The 15,880-nt window shown below is 41.2% G+C and overlaps 1 protein-coding gene across 2 annotated transcripts in view; it reads left to right on the top strand.

The window, feature by feature from the left end:
• Positions 1-15,880, top strand: part of ADAMTSL1 (ADAMTS like 1) — a 650,838-nt gene that overhangs the window by 447,034 nt on the left and 187,924 nt on the right. For both annotated transcript variants that reach the window (XM_060762426.2, XM_060762428.2), the window contains one exon: positions 4,807-4,933. In XM_060762426.2, the coding sequence (XP_060618409.2) occupies positions 4,807-4,933 (127 nt within the window). The remainder of the gene's footprint in view (positions 1-4,806; positions 4,934-15,880) is intronic.

Genomic DNA, 15,880 nt, shown 5'->3' with positions numbered 1-15,880 from the left:
CTTGTAGAGAAGAAACACATAGCTGCTCCTGATAGAAAACCATGCCTTTCCACAACACAACATGAACACGTGGCTGGGAACATCTGGCTTATGAGTTCCTCTGCTTTTCCTTTTTCACAGCATCCACTTTTAATTTTGAACAAAATGCAGTCCATTTCAGTCCAAGCCATAGTTTGATTTTGGTTTGTTCAAACTAATCAAAGCCTAAATAAAACACAGTTCCAACATGTGAGGGAAATGCAACATGTGTAAAATAGCTTTTGATCTTTTCCCGTATGCAAGAGAGAAAAAGAGGGAAAACAGTTGAACTGAAAGCTAGCCATGAATCATTCATGTAGAAAAGGAACCCACAGCTCTTTGCTGCAGACTCTGAGCTTTGCTCAGCATGGGATTTAAAGTGGAAAAGATTTTTAAAAATGGAAACACTGTCAACTGTTTGATGTTTCACTTGCAACACATGGAAAATCAGTTTATTCCATTTCTCTTCAGACAAGATCCTTGAATCAGTTGGTCATCCCTGTGTTTACTGGGAGTATGCATTACCAAAAACATTTACAAATATTTTCACTTGTATTCATTTTTAAATCACAACAAGCTATTATTCCAAGCATGTGGATAGCCAGCTAGAAGACTCAGTATATACTTGCTTTGAACTCTTATTGCCAAATAAGGATGATCTAAGGCTGCCAGGTTGCAACCTAAGAGATGGTGTCTATTTTTAGCTGACCCACAGCTGTAAAAGAGGATGCAGCTGTTACTTCTCTTACCCAACTCCTCCTCCTAGGTTTGTCACCTTCTCGTTTGTTAATTGTTGCCTCTTATTTTAGTCCGTGGGAGAAAAGAGTGGGTGATGATACTGGAGAAGATAAACCATAACTACAGCTATGTGGATCTGATTTTTTTTAAAAAGACAGTTTCCCATTCTAGGGAAATTTCTCCCTTTGTGGGTGTGAAAAAGAGCCTTGATTCCCCCCCCCCCCCTTTGCTGTGTTTGGGGAGGTGGGATGAGTTAAACATACCTTTTGTGAAATATGCAGAACATGTGTACTTCGACATCAAAATCCAAGCCCGAGTTTACATTAAATGTGACTCAGTATTTTGCCATCCAGTCCTTAGAAGCAGAAAAACAGTAAAGCTGTGACATGGGGATATTTTCATCAGATTGAGCCCAAACTAAGGGCCGAGATTAACTTTAACACTTTATCCTTGTTTTTGATTTGCTTTGTTCCTCTTCTTTGACAACACTTCCAATCCTGATGAGAACCTCTGAGGCCCCTTCGACACCACTGAATAAAATTCCACATTATCTACTTTGAACTGGAATATATGACAGTGTAGACTCCGATAACCCAATTCAAAGCAGATATTGTGGGATCTTCTGCCTTGATATTCCGGGTTGTATGGCTGTGTGGAAGGGCCCATAAATACAATTTGCTTGTTTGTACCTTAACAGTCTGGTGTTCATGTTATTGATGTTTGAGTAGTGGGTTGTTGTAGGCTTTTCGGGCTATATGGCCATATTCTAGACCTCACCACCTCTGAGGTCTGATCTCACAACCTCTGAGGATACTTGCCACTGATGCAGGCAAAATATCAGGAGAGTATGCTTCTAGAATATGGCCATATAGCCCGAAAAACCTACAATAACCCAGTGATTCCAGCCATGAAAGCCTTCAACAATACGATGTTTGAGTACTTTGATGCAAAGCCAGTTAATCACACTGACTTTAATAAGACTACATCCATTCAAATCCAGGTATTCTGACTTATCTGTTTTGTAGATCAGACTTTATGGATTGCTTATAAGCTGAGCACTCAAGGTTATAGAAATTTGGGAGGAAAAGACGCTGCCTAGTGCTCCCCCAATGCCTGTTGGAGAGTTGCAAATGGAATCCAGATTTCCTGACTCTCAGCCCTTTTGTTTTAAATATGGTCTCTCTCCTGTGTCACACATCTGAACATTATCTGAACACAGTATTGTACTACAGAGAAAAGAATGATGGTCAGAAATAATTCACACCACATGTTGTTTTGAAAGGCAGAGCAGGTAGGCATTTTATCGGGACTATGTAGAATGTAAGACTTGTGCCTTTTGCTTCAACTTATGTATCTCTGCTGCTTACTCATATAGTTAGCATTAGGCTGTAAATTCTTGGGTATTTCATCTTCATGGGTAAGGACAAATAATTACAGTACTTTTTTTCCCTTGCTGCAAAAGAATACAACTTTTCCTCTGCTGTATTCTCTCCATATTCTAATGCAGAGTAAAACAATGGGTTTTTTCCACAGACTCCTGATGTTCTTCTCTTCAAAGTAAATCCTCCACAACACTCTAAAACAGACAATTAGCGGGAGAAAACTGCACAGAATTCTTGCTGTTTTTTCTTTCTTTTCTGTGTTGAGCCCCCTTTTGGGATAGCAAGAAACAAAAAGGATTTTGAGCAAAGACTCAGTACAATTGCAGCTCCTGCTGCCGCAAACATTCTCACTGATAAAAAAAAAGTCCATCTGCCTAAGTCAGTGGTTCCCACTTCCCAACCTTTGGGCCTCCAGGTGTTTTGGACTGCAACTCCCAGAAATCCCAGCCAGTTTGCCAGCTGTTAGGAACTGTGGGAGCTGAAGGTCAAAACACCTGGAGGCCCAAAGCTTGGGAACCACTGGGCTCAATAAAACAGAAAGCTATCATAATTTAGTGAATTGAGCATTGGACTACAATTCTGGATACCAAGGTTTGATTCCCTGTTTGACCATAGAAACCAACTGGAGTAATGTTGTGTAGCGCTCTCTCAGTCCCAGAAAATCCAATGATAAGGCCACTTTAGGTTTGCCATCAGTCAGAAATGACTTGAAGGCACACAACAACAAACAACATAAAGCAGGCAGCAAGCATTCATCAAATGCTGAAAGCATCATCTATCACCCACTCTGTGGAGGAAACATCCAAGCTAAATTTGGAATCTTTCCTACTTTTCTGGACCCTTAGAACTTGACCCTGACTTCTCTTGCTGTCTTGGCTTTCCTTGCTACTGACTTATTCCCCCGTTTCTTGACCCCTGGAATGCTAATTATCCACATGGCCTCTCTCCTTTCCCATTGAATTAGCACATCTGACAGTTGTTGGGGAACATTTCTTTTGACCTTGGGACAAATAATTATAAACATTCTTCCCATTCTTAGCTAGTATTCCTATGTGCATTATTATTTTGGGTGAATTTCTCCTGGTTTCAAAGATGACAAGGTATGGATTGGTCCAATTGTATCTACACTTTCCTTAGGCTTCTTTTTATTGTTTCAATGAAATATAGTGTTAAATCCATTATTGCAGTGTTTCTCAACCTTCCTAATGGCACGACCCCTTAATACAGTTCCTCATGTTGTGCCCCCCCCCCCAACCATACAATTATTTTTGTTACTACTTCATAACGCTAATCTTGCTACTGTTATGTAAATATCAGATATGCCGGATATATTTTTATTCACTGGACCAAATTTGGCACAAATACCTGATACACCCAAATTTGGATACTGGTGGGGTTGGGGGATTGATTTTGTCATTTGGGAAATGTAGTTGCTGGGGTTTATAGTTCACCTACAATCAAAGAGCATTCTGAACTCCATCAGCAATGGAACTGAACCAAACTTGACACGCCGAACTCCCATAACCAACAGAAAATACTGGAAGGGTTTGGTGGGCATTGACCTTGAGTTTTGGAATTGTAGTTCACCTATATCCAGAAAGCATTTTGGATTCAAACAATGATGGACCTGGGCCAAACTTGGCATGAATACACAATATGCCCAAATGTGAAAACTGGTAGAGCTTGGGGAAAATAGACCTTGACATTTGAGAGTTGTAGTCGCTGGGATTTATAGTTCACCTACAATCAAAGAGAATTCTGATCCCCACCAATGATAGAATTGGGCCAAACTTCCCACACAGAACCCCTATGACTAACAGAAAATACTGTGTTTTCTGATGGACTTTGGTGGCCCCTCTGACACCCCCTCATGACCCCTCCAGGGGTCCTGATCCCCAGGTTGATAAACCCTGCAGTATAGAGATATAGGGTAAAATCATATATATCCTGTATAACTTACTTCATTTCAACACATCTGTGAGCACACTCTATTCTAATTAGAACTGATGTTGGATTTAATTTACAGTAACCTATCAGGATATAAGGTTTACCGACCATTTTTGAGCATCTCTTCTGAATTCTGTCAGGTTTAGGATTGCCAGATTGGAAAAAAATAGAGAACTCTTGTACTTTTAATGTTTATGTAAAGGAGGAAATTTCAGCAGATGTTGCTTGTTACCTGGTTTCATGACATGTAACACTTGTTGAAATTCCCTCTTCTACATAAACATTCGTATTAAAGGTTCTGAAGCCATGTCCTGTTTTCACTCTGGCAAACTTAACCAGATTAGGTGTTGACATTTTCTTATGGCAGGAAATCAGTCAAACTTTGCATTGTTCATAAAATGATAAAGCTTAGATCAATTTTTCTTGGAATCTGATTGAGCATTTTCTTACTGTTTCATGATGAGTATGTTAAGAATGATGTTTGCTAATCAGACCCTTAACTGAAAAAGCAATACTTAATCCTCCATCCCTTGCTCCTGATTTCAGGTGGAATGAAAGTTCTCCCGCCAGAGTCATGTATTTCCGTCTTCTTGCTAACATGCTTTATGGCACTGTGTAGACTATATGCAGGGGAGGATTGGATTGGCAGGAACTAACCACAAAGATGGATCCAGCAGTCAGGAGTTGTTCAGTTCAACTGCACATCTTTCTCTTTTGTCAGATTGTTGGCTGTGATCACCAGCTGGGAAGCACTGTGAAGGAAGACAACTGTGGGGTCTGCAGCGGAGATGGTTCCACCTGCCGTCTTGTTCGAGGCCAATATAAATCTCAGCTCTTGGCAAATAAACGTAAGATGTTGATTTGGCTTTTACCTCAATGGGAATATGAAAGCTCTCCAAACAATGACAGAACTTGGCAGTAAAGTGTGATCAGATAACCATATTACCTGTAATGTACTCCTTTGGTGGGGAACTTGGGCATAATAATGCCCCTTTCGCAAACCACATATGAATGGAAATGTAATTACTTCTTGCATGTGTAATCAGTAATGTTTATTCATTCCTTTTTTCCTTTACATGTTTAAGCACGGGAGAGGTGGAGATAACTTCTTGGCCATTTTGAAGGGACCTTGTCAAATGTTAGGTCATTTTCTTACCTTTTAAAAGATTAAAAAGGAACTTTAACGTAATAAAATGCAATGAGTAATGCAACAAAACACTTTTTTTACACCAAATAATTGTGATGATATCCCTAGAGGAAGCTTTGTAATATGTTACAAAATAGATTACTTTTTTAAATCTAGTTTTCCAAGATCTAAATAATGATATGTAGAATTATCCTGGTTCCGGTCCAGCTTACCTGTCCAAATGTATCTCCCCCTATGAACCATCAAAGAGGTTAAGATCTTCTGGGGAGGCCCTGCTCTCATTCCTAACTGCTTCGCAAGTGTGGTTGGTGGGGACGAGAGACGGGGCCTTCTCAGTGGTGGCTCCTTGGCTTTGGAACTCTCTCCCCAGTGAGATTAGATCAGCGCTGCCCCTCCTGGCCTTTAGAAAGAGAACAAAGACATGGTTATGGAACCAAGCTTTTGTCTAGTGAAATAACGCAGTTCAAGAAGCAAATACGGAATATGTGCAATTGACATTTGGAATGGCCTGGTCTACATACTTGGATCACATGATTTATTCGGTGTTTAAATTCTTATATTTCATGATTAAAATGTCTTTTTATTGTATCTTATGATGAATTGTCCCATTGATTTTATACTTTGTTATGGTGTTGATAATAATTTGGTGTACGTTGGTAAGGCATTGAATTTTGCTACGATTTCTGTGTAAAGCGCTTGAGTCCCCCCCAGGATTGAGAAAAGTGGTATATAAATACTGTAAATAAATAAAATAAATAGAAAGGGGCTAAGCTATTCTTAAGACTTTAAGAACAACTAAGCAATTTTTAAGAAAAAAATATAATAATAAAACTTTATTTATATCCTGCCCCGAGGACACTCAGGATGGTTAACATTTAACTATACAGAGCATATCCTATACAGAGCGCAACAAACTTCTGTATTATCCATCTTCTGTGCCAACATTTTGGTCTGTTCATTTTTCTGTAACAGAGGCTAGGAGTTAGGTTTTCCAGATGTGTCAAAAAGACATGACAGCTTTTCCTTAAGTGTTAGAAGGAAGCTCCACAGGTGTGACAATGATGGAAAAAGCTGCACCTGTTGAATGATCACGCAGACAAGAAATAGAGAGCTGTGAAATACATGCAAGCATTTCCTTCATTTGTTTGTGTGGCATACAAACCGCAGTACTTGGGCCCTTAAAGACAGTTACCTCATGTTTGTAAGAGCTCAAAGCAAGAATGGACTTAGAAAAACATGGTGTCCTTGTAGAACACAAGAACATAAAATGGTGCATCAGGCATTATAGGAACAGCCCTTTCCCAGCCTCTGTATGCAGACTTTGGAAGCGGGGCGCATGAGGGAAAAGTGGCTGCTGTACTCTTGATTTCTACCTGCTTTCCCCTGAAATTCTTTTTTTCTGCTGTGGCCCCATTTACACTGCCATTAATAATAATAATCATAATCATAATCATAATCATAATCATAATAATTCTTTATATACTGCTCTATCTCCCCACGGGGACTCAGAGCAGTTTACAACAAAAGTAATAGAGTGACAAACATTCAATGCCAAAGCAAACAAACAATAAATCAACTGGAACTGAAGCAGCCTGCTGAAGGCCAATGATGAGGCCGTCTTGGGCCCAGCCTGCTGAAAGGTGATGACGACGCCCTCCAGGGCTTGGCATAGTGGAGGGCGATGACGAGGCCCTCCCGGGGCCAGCCTGGTGGAGGCCGATGATTAGGCCTTTTTGGACCCAGCCCGCTGAAGGGCGATGACAAGGTGCTCCAGGGCCTGGCCTGGTGGAGGGTAATGACGAGGCCCTCCTGGGCCCAGCCTGGTGGAGGCCGATGACGAGGCCCTCCGACCCCGGCCTGCTGAAGGGTGTTGACGAGGCCCTCCAGGGCCTGGCATAGTGGAGGACGATGATGAGACCCTCCTAGGACCTGCCTGGTGGAGGCCGATGATTAGGCCTTCTTGGACCTGGTCTGTTGAAAGGCGATGATATGCTCCAGGGCCTGGCCTGGTGAAGGTAATGACGAGACCCTTCTGGGCCCAGCCTAGTGGAGGCTGATGATGAGGCCTTCTTGGGCCCAGCCTGCTGAAGAGTGATGACGAGGCCCTCCAGAGCCCGGCCTGGTGGAGGGTGATGACAAGGCCCTCCTGGGTCCATCCTGATGGAAGCCGATGATGAGGCCTTCTTGGGCCCAGCCTGCTGAAGAGCGATGACGAGGCCCTCCAGGGCCCAGCCTGGTGGAGGGTGGTGACAAGGCCCTCCTGGGCCCAGCCTGGTGGAGGCCGATGATGAGGCCTTCTTGGACCCGGCCTGCTGAAGGGTGATGACGAGGCCCTCCAGGGCCTGGCCTGGTGGAGGGAGATGACGAGGCCTTTCTGGGCCCAGCCTGGTGGAGGCCAATGATGAGGCCTTCTTGGGCCTGGCCTGCTGAAGGGCGATGACAAGGCCCTCGAGGGCCCGACCTGATAATAAAATCCAGATTATCAAAGCAGATAATATGGATTATCTGCTTTGATAATCTGGATTTTATTATCAGAATTATATTTTGAATCTACACTGCCATACAATCCAATTCAAAGCAGATAATCTTGATTTTATATGGCTATGTAGATGGAGCCTGTTCTAGACTCATTCACACACTCATCATGCAAAGATGAATCTGGAAGTACAGGATGAAGGGAGTGGTGCTAACATGTGAAGGACTTCTTCTGCCATTCCTCTAATATAGTGATTCTCAAATTCTGCTCCTCCAGATGTTTTGGACTCCAGATCCCACAATTCCTGACAGCTGATAAACTGGCTGGGATTTGTGGGAGCTGAAGTCCAAAATATCTGGAGGAGCACAGTTTGAGAAACACTGCTCTAATGAATCAGTGTGATTCATGCAGCCCTCCAGGTCTTGTTGGGTTGCATAAACCCACATTCCTTAGTTTTGGATATAATGGCAGGGACTGATGGGATCAGTGATCCAGCAACATCAATGGCTTAATTCCTAAACCTTCTAAGGGCAAGTTGTAACAGAAAAGAGACAACTGTTACACCTAGCTGCAATTCAACTTGTAGTGCCATTAATCTTTTTTCATTGTTAACACTTAGCTTGTCATCCTCTCTGACCAAATACGAGCACAGCATCTACATTTGCTTCACTTGTGTGTACATGCATGCACCCAGGTCTCTTGGTGTTCACATGCTGAATTTAGAAAGAAAAATGGATGTAACCTAAAATCTAACATGTAATTTCAGATGAGGATGTGTGGGGCCACTTCAGTAGTGTGTCTTATTCCATCTCTTTATGTTTGATTTCTGTGGGGAACACTGCAGGGAGTTTGCTTACAGAATCTTTTTTGCTGTCTCAGAGATCAGCCTCCTGGCTAAAAAGTTTAAGACACACCCTTCATTGGCACAGCTATCTTCTGAACAATCATATATACCACAAGAGATGGGATAGTTCTGCTGGTATAAAGTAAGAAGATAACTGGAAGGACAGCTTTATATTCCTGAGGCAGTACTACCTGTGGTGAGGCAGAAATAACATAACCAAGGTGGTTTCTTGGATATCATTGGATTTATGCTAGTGGGTTTAAATTCCCACTGAGTCTTGAAGTTCCCCTTGATCACATGTCGTATTGCTCTGTGCTCCCAAGAAAAGATCAAAATGTTGTCAAGAAAGCTATAATTGTTTTCACTTCTCTTCCTCACAGGGTTGCTTATGCATTAGAATTTAATAAACATTGCTAATTAGTTTATTTATGCATATGACAGTTGTACTAGTAACTATCGGTTTTACACAACCACATATTTAACCCATTTTGTTCTGCTTCTTTCTCCGCCCTCTGTATCTTTACTCCTCATTCTTTGCACATACTGTTTAACTGGCTCCAAGGCCAAATCTGCACCTGCAAAGTAATTTCTGTATATACTCGAGTATAAGCCTAGTTTTTCAGCCCTTTTTTTAGGCTGAAAAAGCTCCCCTCGGCTTATAACCTAGTCAAGATTGTTTATTATTTTACTCTATTATTATTATTACATTTATAGGTTAAGTTTATTATTTTTATTATTATATTTATTATTTTACTCTATCATTATTGGAAGGATACGTAAACACATATACATTGAAGAAGTTAGAATAATGATTTAGTCAGAGTTGGACAGTCTTATCTTACAGTTTTATGTAAATATTGGGTTCCGGCCCAAGCTACCTATCTGACCGCATCTCTGCCTATGAACCCACCAGGACTTTGAGATGTTCCGGGGAGGCCCTGCTCTCGATCCCGCCTGCTTCTCAAGCACGGCTGGCGGGGACGAGAGATAGGGCCTTCTCGGTGGTGGCTGTGGAACGCCCTTCCTACTGACATTAGACTAGCACCATCTCTAATGGTATTCCGCAAAAAAGTGAAGACCTGGCTGTTTGAGCAGGCGTTCGAATAATTAGTGCAATGATTGGTTAATGAACACTGGAATGGAACAATGGATGACGAATCTGGAACATGTTTTTGATGATGAGACGACAGTGAATGGGCATTGTAGTAACTGTTTATTAATTGTGTAATGTGTTAGGTTGTTAACTGTTTTTATAGTGTAGCGCTGAATTTTTGCTGTTCGTATTTGTTGTGAACCGCTGTGAGTCGCCTTCAGGCTGAGAACAGCAGTATATAAGTAAGGTAAATAATAATAATAATAATAATAATAATAATAATAAACATTCAACCTACTGATGCTTCAATTAATGTAATTTTATTGGTATCTATTTTTATTTTGAAACTAACCCATAGCTGCTGCATTTCCCACCCTCGGCTTATACTCAAGTCAATAAGTTTTCCCAGTTTTTTGTGGTAAAATCAGGTTATATTTGGGTTGGCTTATACTCTAGTATATACGGTAGTTCTTAGCTCAGTCCCGATCATTATGTTCCTCTGGTTTTGAAATGAAAGCACTTCTTTTAGCTGCCTAAGGACTTTAATGCATTGTTTAAAATAATAATAATAATAATAATAATAATAATAATAACTACTACTACTACTACTACTACTACTCTGGGACTTCTGCATTTTGGAACACAATACTCTTGACCTCACAATTGTGTTAAAAAACCAAGTATGGATTGCCAATGTTGCAATTTCAGGCAACAGCAGGATTGAAGAGAAACAACTGGAAAAGCTGACATGATAGGAGGTTTTAAAGTTCATACTGCAAAGACTCTGGCACAAGCCAGTAAAGGTGGTCCCAGTGGTGATCAGCACACTGGGTGCAGTGCCTAAAGACCTTGGCCTGCACTTGAACACAATTGACGCTGAGAAAATTACCATCTGTCAGCTGGAAAAGGCCACCCTACTGGGATCTGCATGCATTATTCGCCAATACATCACATAATCCTAGACATCTGGGAACTGTCCAATACAACAACCAGCATAGTGATCTTGTTTGCTGTGTACTAATCTTGTTGTGTTTCAAATAACAACAACAACAACAACAACAACTTTATTTTTGCATCCCGCCTCCATCTCCCTGAAGGGACTTGTGGCAGCTTACATGGGGGCAAGCCCAATCAACATGGTTAAAATATAACACAACAAAATTCATAAATACAACTTCATAAGCAATATAAAACAAACCACACATAACAATATAAAACAACCATAATGCAAACCACCAATGGCCTGAGTAGTAAACAGTTTCAGAGCTCGGTTGAGCAGGCTGTTTCAAATCATTTGCAAGGACAGGGCTGATGGGTAAACTGCTGGAAGCAGAGAACAAAATTAGGGAATGGAGGGCAATGTATTATATCTCTGGTTAGGGCACAGCAGTAATGTGCAAGGACTAGGTTTTGGATCATAGCAGGGAACCAAAAATTGTCTAGGGAACTAACCAATCAAAAACAACTTTTAATTGTGGTTCTAGGGGAAAAATAGTTCTTTCAAAAAAGTGTCTCCTGAGCTCTTGATCGTGGTGAATGGGTGGCCAATGGGGTAGTTTGGTTTGTGTTTGTCTTGGCATCCTCCTCTGGAAAGCATCGTGTCATTGTTTTTATTTTACGTTCATTGTATGTTTGCAGATATTCACATTTTCAAATGTCTGAAGGTATGATTCTCTAATCACTGGATTGACAGCAGTGTAACATTTTATTAAACCCAATGGAAATTTAATCCCAAATTAGTGTAAGGATGTTCTGGATCAATGTATATATCTGATATATATCCATGATGCCCTCCCCCTGCTTTCGGGGAGCAGAGTTATTGACTTCCATGTGCACATGTCCTCTTGATTTATAGAGATATCTGGGTATGTGTATACGTTCAATCCTTAGCACTAGAATAGCAGGGAAGCCCATAGGAGAGTGATATTGAGGCTGGATCTACACTGTGCCATATCCCAGGATCTGATCCCAGGTTATCTACTTATCCTAGATTATATGGCAGTGTAGACTCATATAATCCACCTTGAACCACATTATAAGACTCCTGTGCTTGCAAGAGGTCCACCTGGGTGTTGGGAGTCTTGTGGCTGGCCAATTGACAAAGTAAACCAGACCTCATCGTTCAGATTTGTTCATTTGCACAGGATTAGTTTGTTCTTTTTGAAAGGTCATGACGTTGGTCAACTCGATTCTTTAACCCTTGGCCTGTTGCTGGTGCTTTCATTTGCAGGCTCCTTCCTCCCCAATGCCGTAGCTATCTTCCCATGCAACAAGGCATGCATGACATAAACAACCTTTGGCTACTGGGTACTTTCTGCTTTTCTTTCCCTGTTACACTGTCGCAGGAGAATTTGTGCCTGGAGAGGAACATCTGTGAAGCAGGTAGCAGGAAGATACCAGAGACATCCTGCTGCACTTCAGGGATTCCTTTCCTTAGCGCTTTTGAATTAGCAGTTCCTTTGCCAAAAATATGCTGGAAATGTGTTTTTCTCCAAGACATTCCAAACACACTGCTGGTTTCATCATATTGAATTCATTTTCCCTTTGTATCTGCATTCAATTCTGTCCTCCCACTCTGTGTACATTGCTGAGAGTGAATAGTAGTGAATAGCAGTGATGCGGGGGTTGAGGTGGGAAAACAAGATTGGGGGGGAAACTGCATGGAGTGTTCAACTGGTAACACTTGCAGCGGAAACAACTGCCTCAGGTTTGGGATATCAGTCCCAGAGGTGTGAAGAGCAGAAAAAAAACAGCAGAAGGGATTGTTGGGGGGGGGGGGGGGATGTGTCCACAACTTCCCTCCTACACTCTTCTGAAGGGGAAACACCTGGGTTCATGCCCCTTCTTGCATATAAAAATGAAATATTATTTGAAAGATTTGGCACTTCAACAACCTGGGCTCCCTCTCTGCAGCCACCAAAAACACATCACGTGGGGTTTTATTGCTTCTGCTTATGAAACAAGTTTACAGTTGTGGGAAGCTTTGCAGCAGAACCCCTAAGTGATTGATTTTCTCCCATCTCCACTCCCCGCTGCTCTCCCTCAAAGTCAAAGTCAGGAGCTTAAGAATTTCTTCCTGTGTTCTAAGGAGTCAACTGCAATTGAACATGGCAGCCACAATGACAATGTATGTCTATTTACAGTCAGCCCTTCATGTCTATGGATTCTGCATCCATAGATTCTTGAAAATATTAAAGAAAACCCCACATCAAACCTTGATTTTGTCATTTCATCTAAGGGACTCCATTTTGCTGCCTTTGTATATCATCCACATATTTTGATATCCATGGGGTGTAGGTCAAAGAATCATAGAATCATAGAGTTGGAAGAGACATTGAGGGCCATCCAGTCCAACCCCCTGCCAAGAAGCAAGAAAATCGCATTCAAAGCACCCTGACCAATGGACATCCAGCCTCTGCTTAAAAGCCTCCAAAGAAGGAGCCTCCACCACACTCCAGGACAGAGAGTTCCACTGCTGAACAGCTCTCACAGTGAGGAAATTCTTCCTAATGTTCAAGCTCTGATGTCATTGGGGTAGTGAATCCACTGTGGGTTGAACTTTCAAGTAGCTATGAAAATTGGTTACTACTTTAAATATCATCTTTAAAGTCCAAACTAGAATGAGGAGTAGATCTACTGTCTTACCGATGATATCAGAGCAATCAACCACTACTGGAAGGAGCTGTTTTGAAAACAATAGGGTTTAGAAATAAAATGCTTAGTCTTGTGTGCTGTTCTGCGACCACTCTTCGTTAAAAGACATGTCCTGTTTTTGATTCTTTATCCTTCAGTGTTTATATGCATACACATAGCCCATCACTGTCTTGCCTTGAGTAAATATGCTGGTATTTGCTGAACTTACCTCTATCCTTGGCTTTGTGTCAAGCCTAAATGGATCCTTCTCTAGTACAGTGGTTCCTAACCTGTGGTTCATGGACCACCAGTGGTCCACAAAAATGAAAATATGGTTTGCGGTCTCACCACTACTCGAAACCACATGGCAACGAGAGCGACTGGTCTTGCAATAGCCTCTTATAGTGCCGAGGCAACGGGGATGTTGCGAGGGGAGAGGCTGACTACCCACAAAATATTACTACTACCAGATCATCTCTAGATTATTAAATATGGTTTTCTGTGGGCAAGCAGAAGGCGACTACTGGGTGGCATGTGTTATGTATCAGAAACTGGAACTGATGTGGTCTATCTAATGCAATTTTCTGAATCAGCACCCCAAATAATCAAACCGAATCGAAGGTTGACCAAAAACTGATTTGTACCCTGGTACTAATGTTGGAGAGTGGTCCCTGGTCAAAGTGGTGCTTGCTCAGGGGGCCCCTGGTCAAAAAAGAATTGGGAACAACTGCTCTAGTTGTTCCAAACTACTTCACCTCAAGTCACAAGATTTTTTTTTCTTTCCCAATATTTCAGATATTTATAAGCAAATGCTGTTATCTCCTCTGTATAGCTAAACCCATGCATATTCCTCCCAAATATCAAAGCGTCAAAGAGGCAAGACATTTTATAAAACCATTGATTTGGAAGAGTTTTGTGATACAGAAATTATTTATTTACTTAAAGGCTTGGTTGAGGCAAAAAGGGTTAGATTCACTTTACCAACTAGCTAGATAGGCATTCTTGTTAATGCCTTAAGAAAGTCTAGACAATTATATGACTCAGAGAACCTAACATTACTTTGTGGCTTCAACAACTTGGCTTCAAAAGATGCATCGTAACTCAGTTGGCTGTGCTGGAATCGAACATTTAAAGCCGAAAGAAAGCAACATCAGGACTTTTACAGTGTGAACATCAAATCTGTTTTCACAAGGGAGTTAGGAGAAGGAAGAACAGAAGCCCCTTATGGTGGTGTTGAGCAGGCTGGGGTTTTTTTTATATATAAAGTTAACATAGAAAGTTGGCTGTTGGTTGCACTTCAGATGACCTATGGGTAAACATAGGCCTTCTATTTTCAGCAGTCCCAATCCATTAAGTTTTATTAACCTATTTTTGTACTACAAGGGCAGCAAATGTTTCACTGACCCCTTTTAAATGTTTGAAAAATGTGATAAAATGTATTTGCAAACAATCAAAGGTGCTGTAAAGTAGTTTCTCTGTCATTCCCTGAAATTACAAAAAGGTTTTAAAATGTGATTCACTGGGACTAAAATAGAAGGAAAACTGGCATCCAGCATGTGTTTCTTGACCATTGAGTAAAAACAATCCAATTTTAAAAGGTAGAAAGGCTAAATGAAAAATTCAATTTTATTTAATTTAGAGGGTGATCATTGTATGGTAGCAAGATTGGTATTTACACATAATAATTTGCAGATCATACTAACTTTTGTTCAACCTTCTGATTGGTTGGTTGTTCTCTTCTATACTGTAGCTATAGCATCATTTTTCTACAGTTATAATGGATCTTGTTGAGATGTAGTAACCAGAATTGCCCATCATATTCGAAATGTGAATCAGACTTCCTTTCTACATGGTTGCAGCCATTCACATGCCCCACAATTATACTGTTATTGCATCCTCAACCATTATGTATTGTGGAAGCAAAAAAATGGTCTCAACGTCTGCTTCACTGGTTCTTCTGATAAAGTGGATTTTGAAAAGACAGGTCTTGACTTTGGGATAAAGAAGCACCATAGATCTTTCATAGAGCATTGTGGTGGCATTTAGAGCAGTGCTTCTCAACCTGTGGGTCCCCAGATGTTTTGGCCTACAACTCCTAGAAACCCCAGCCAGTTTACCAGCTGTTAGGATTTCTGGGAGTTGAAGGCCACAACATCTGGGGACGCACAGGTTTAGAACCACTGATTTAGAGTATTCGTTCTAATGCCATGAGATTTCCTTAAAGTAACAGATACCATTTATTTATTTATTTCCCCCTTTCCTCTCTTAAACAAGACTAAGTGTGGCTCACAACACTGAAAACGGCTTGGGTTATAAAGCTCTTTGCCTAATGCAGTGGTTCTCAACCTGCGGGTCCCCAGGTGTTTTGGCCAACAACTCTCAGAAATCCCAACCAGTTTACCAGCTGTTAGGATTTCTGGGAGTTGAAGGGCAAAACATCTGAGGGCCGACAGGTTGAGAACCACTAGCCTAATGTCTTTTCATATTGTGCTTCAAAACTCTTGTAGCAAAGAAGAGTATGTATCATCAGTGTGCTCTTAGCCTTCAGTCTGGTCATCATATAACCTACTCACTTCTTAACAAACCCTGTTTTGCAGCCCGG

This window comes from Anolis sagrei, chromosome 2 (assembly GCF_037176765.1).
Source record: "Anolis sagrei isolate rAnoSag1 chromosome 2, rAnoSag1.mat, whole genome shotgun sequence".
Taxonomy (NCBI): Eukaryota; Metazoa; Chordata; class Lepidosauria; order Squamata; family Dactyloidae; genus Anolis; species Anolis sagrei.
This window is presented reverse-complemented; position numbering and strand designations above follow the sequence as displayed.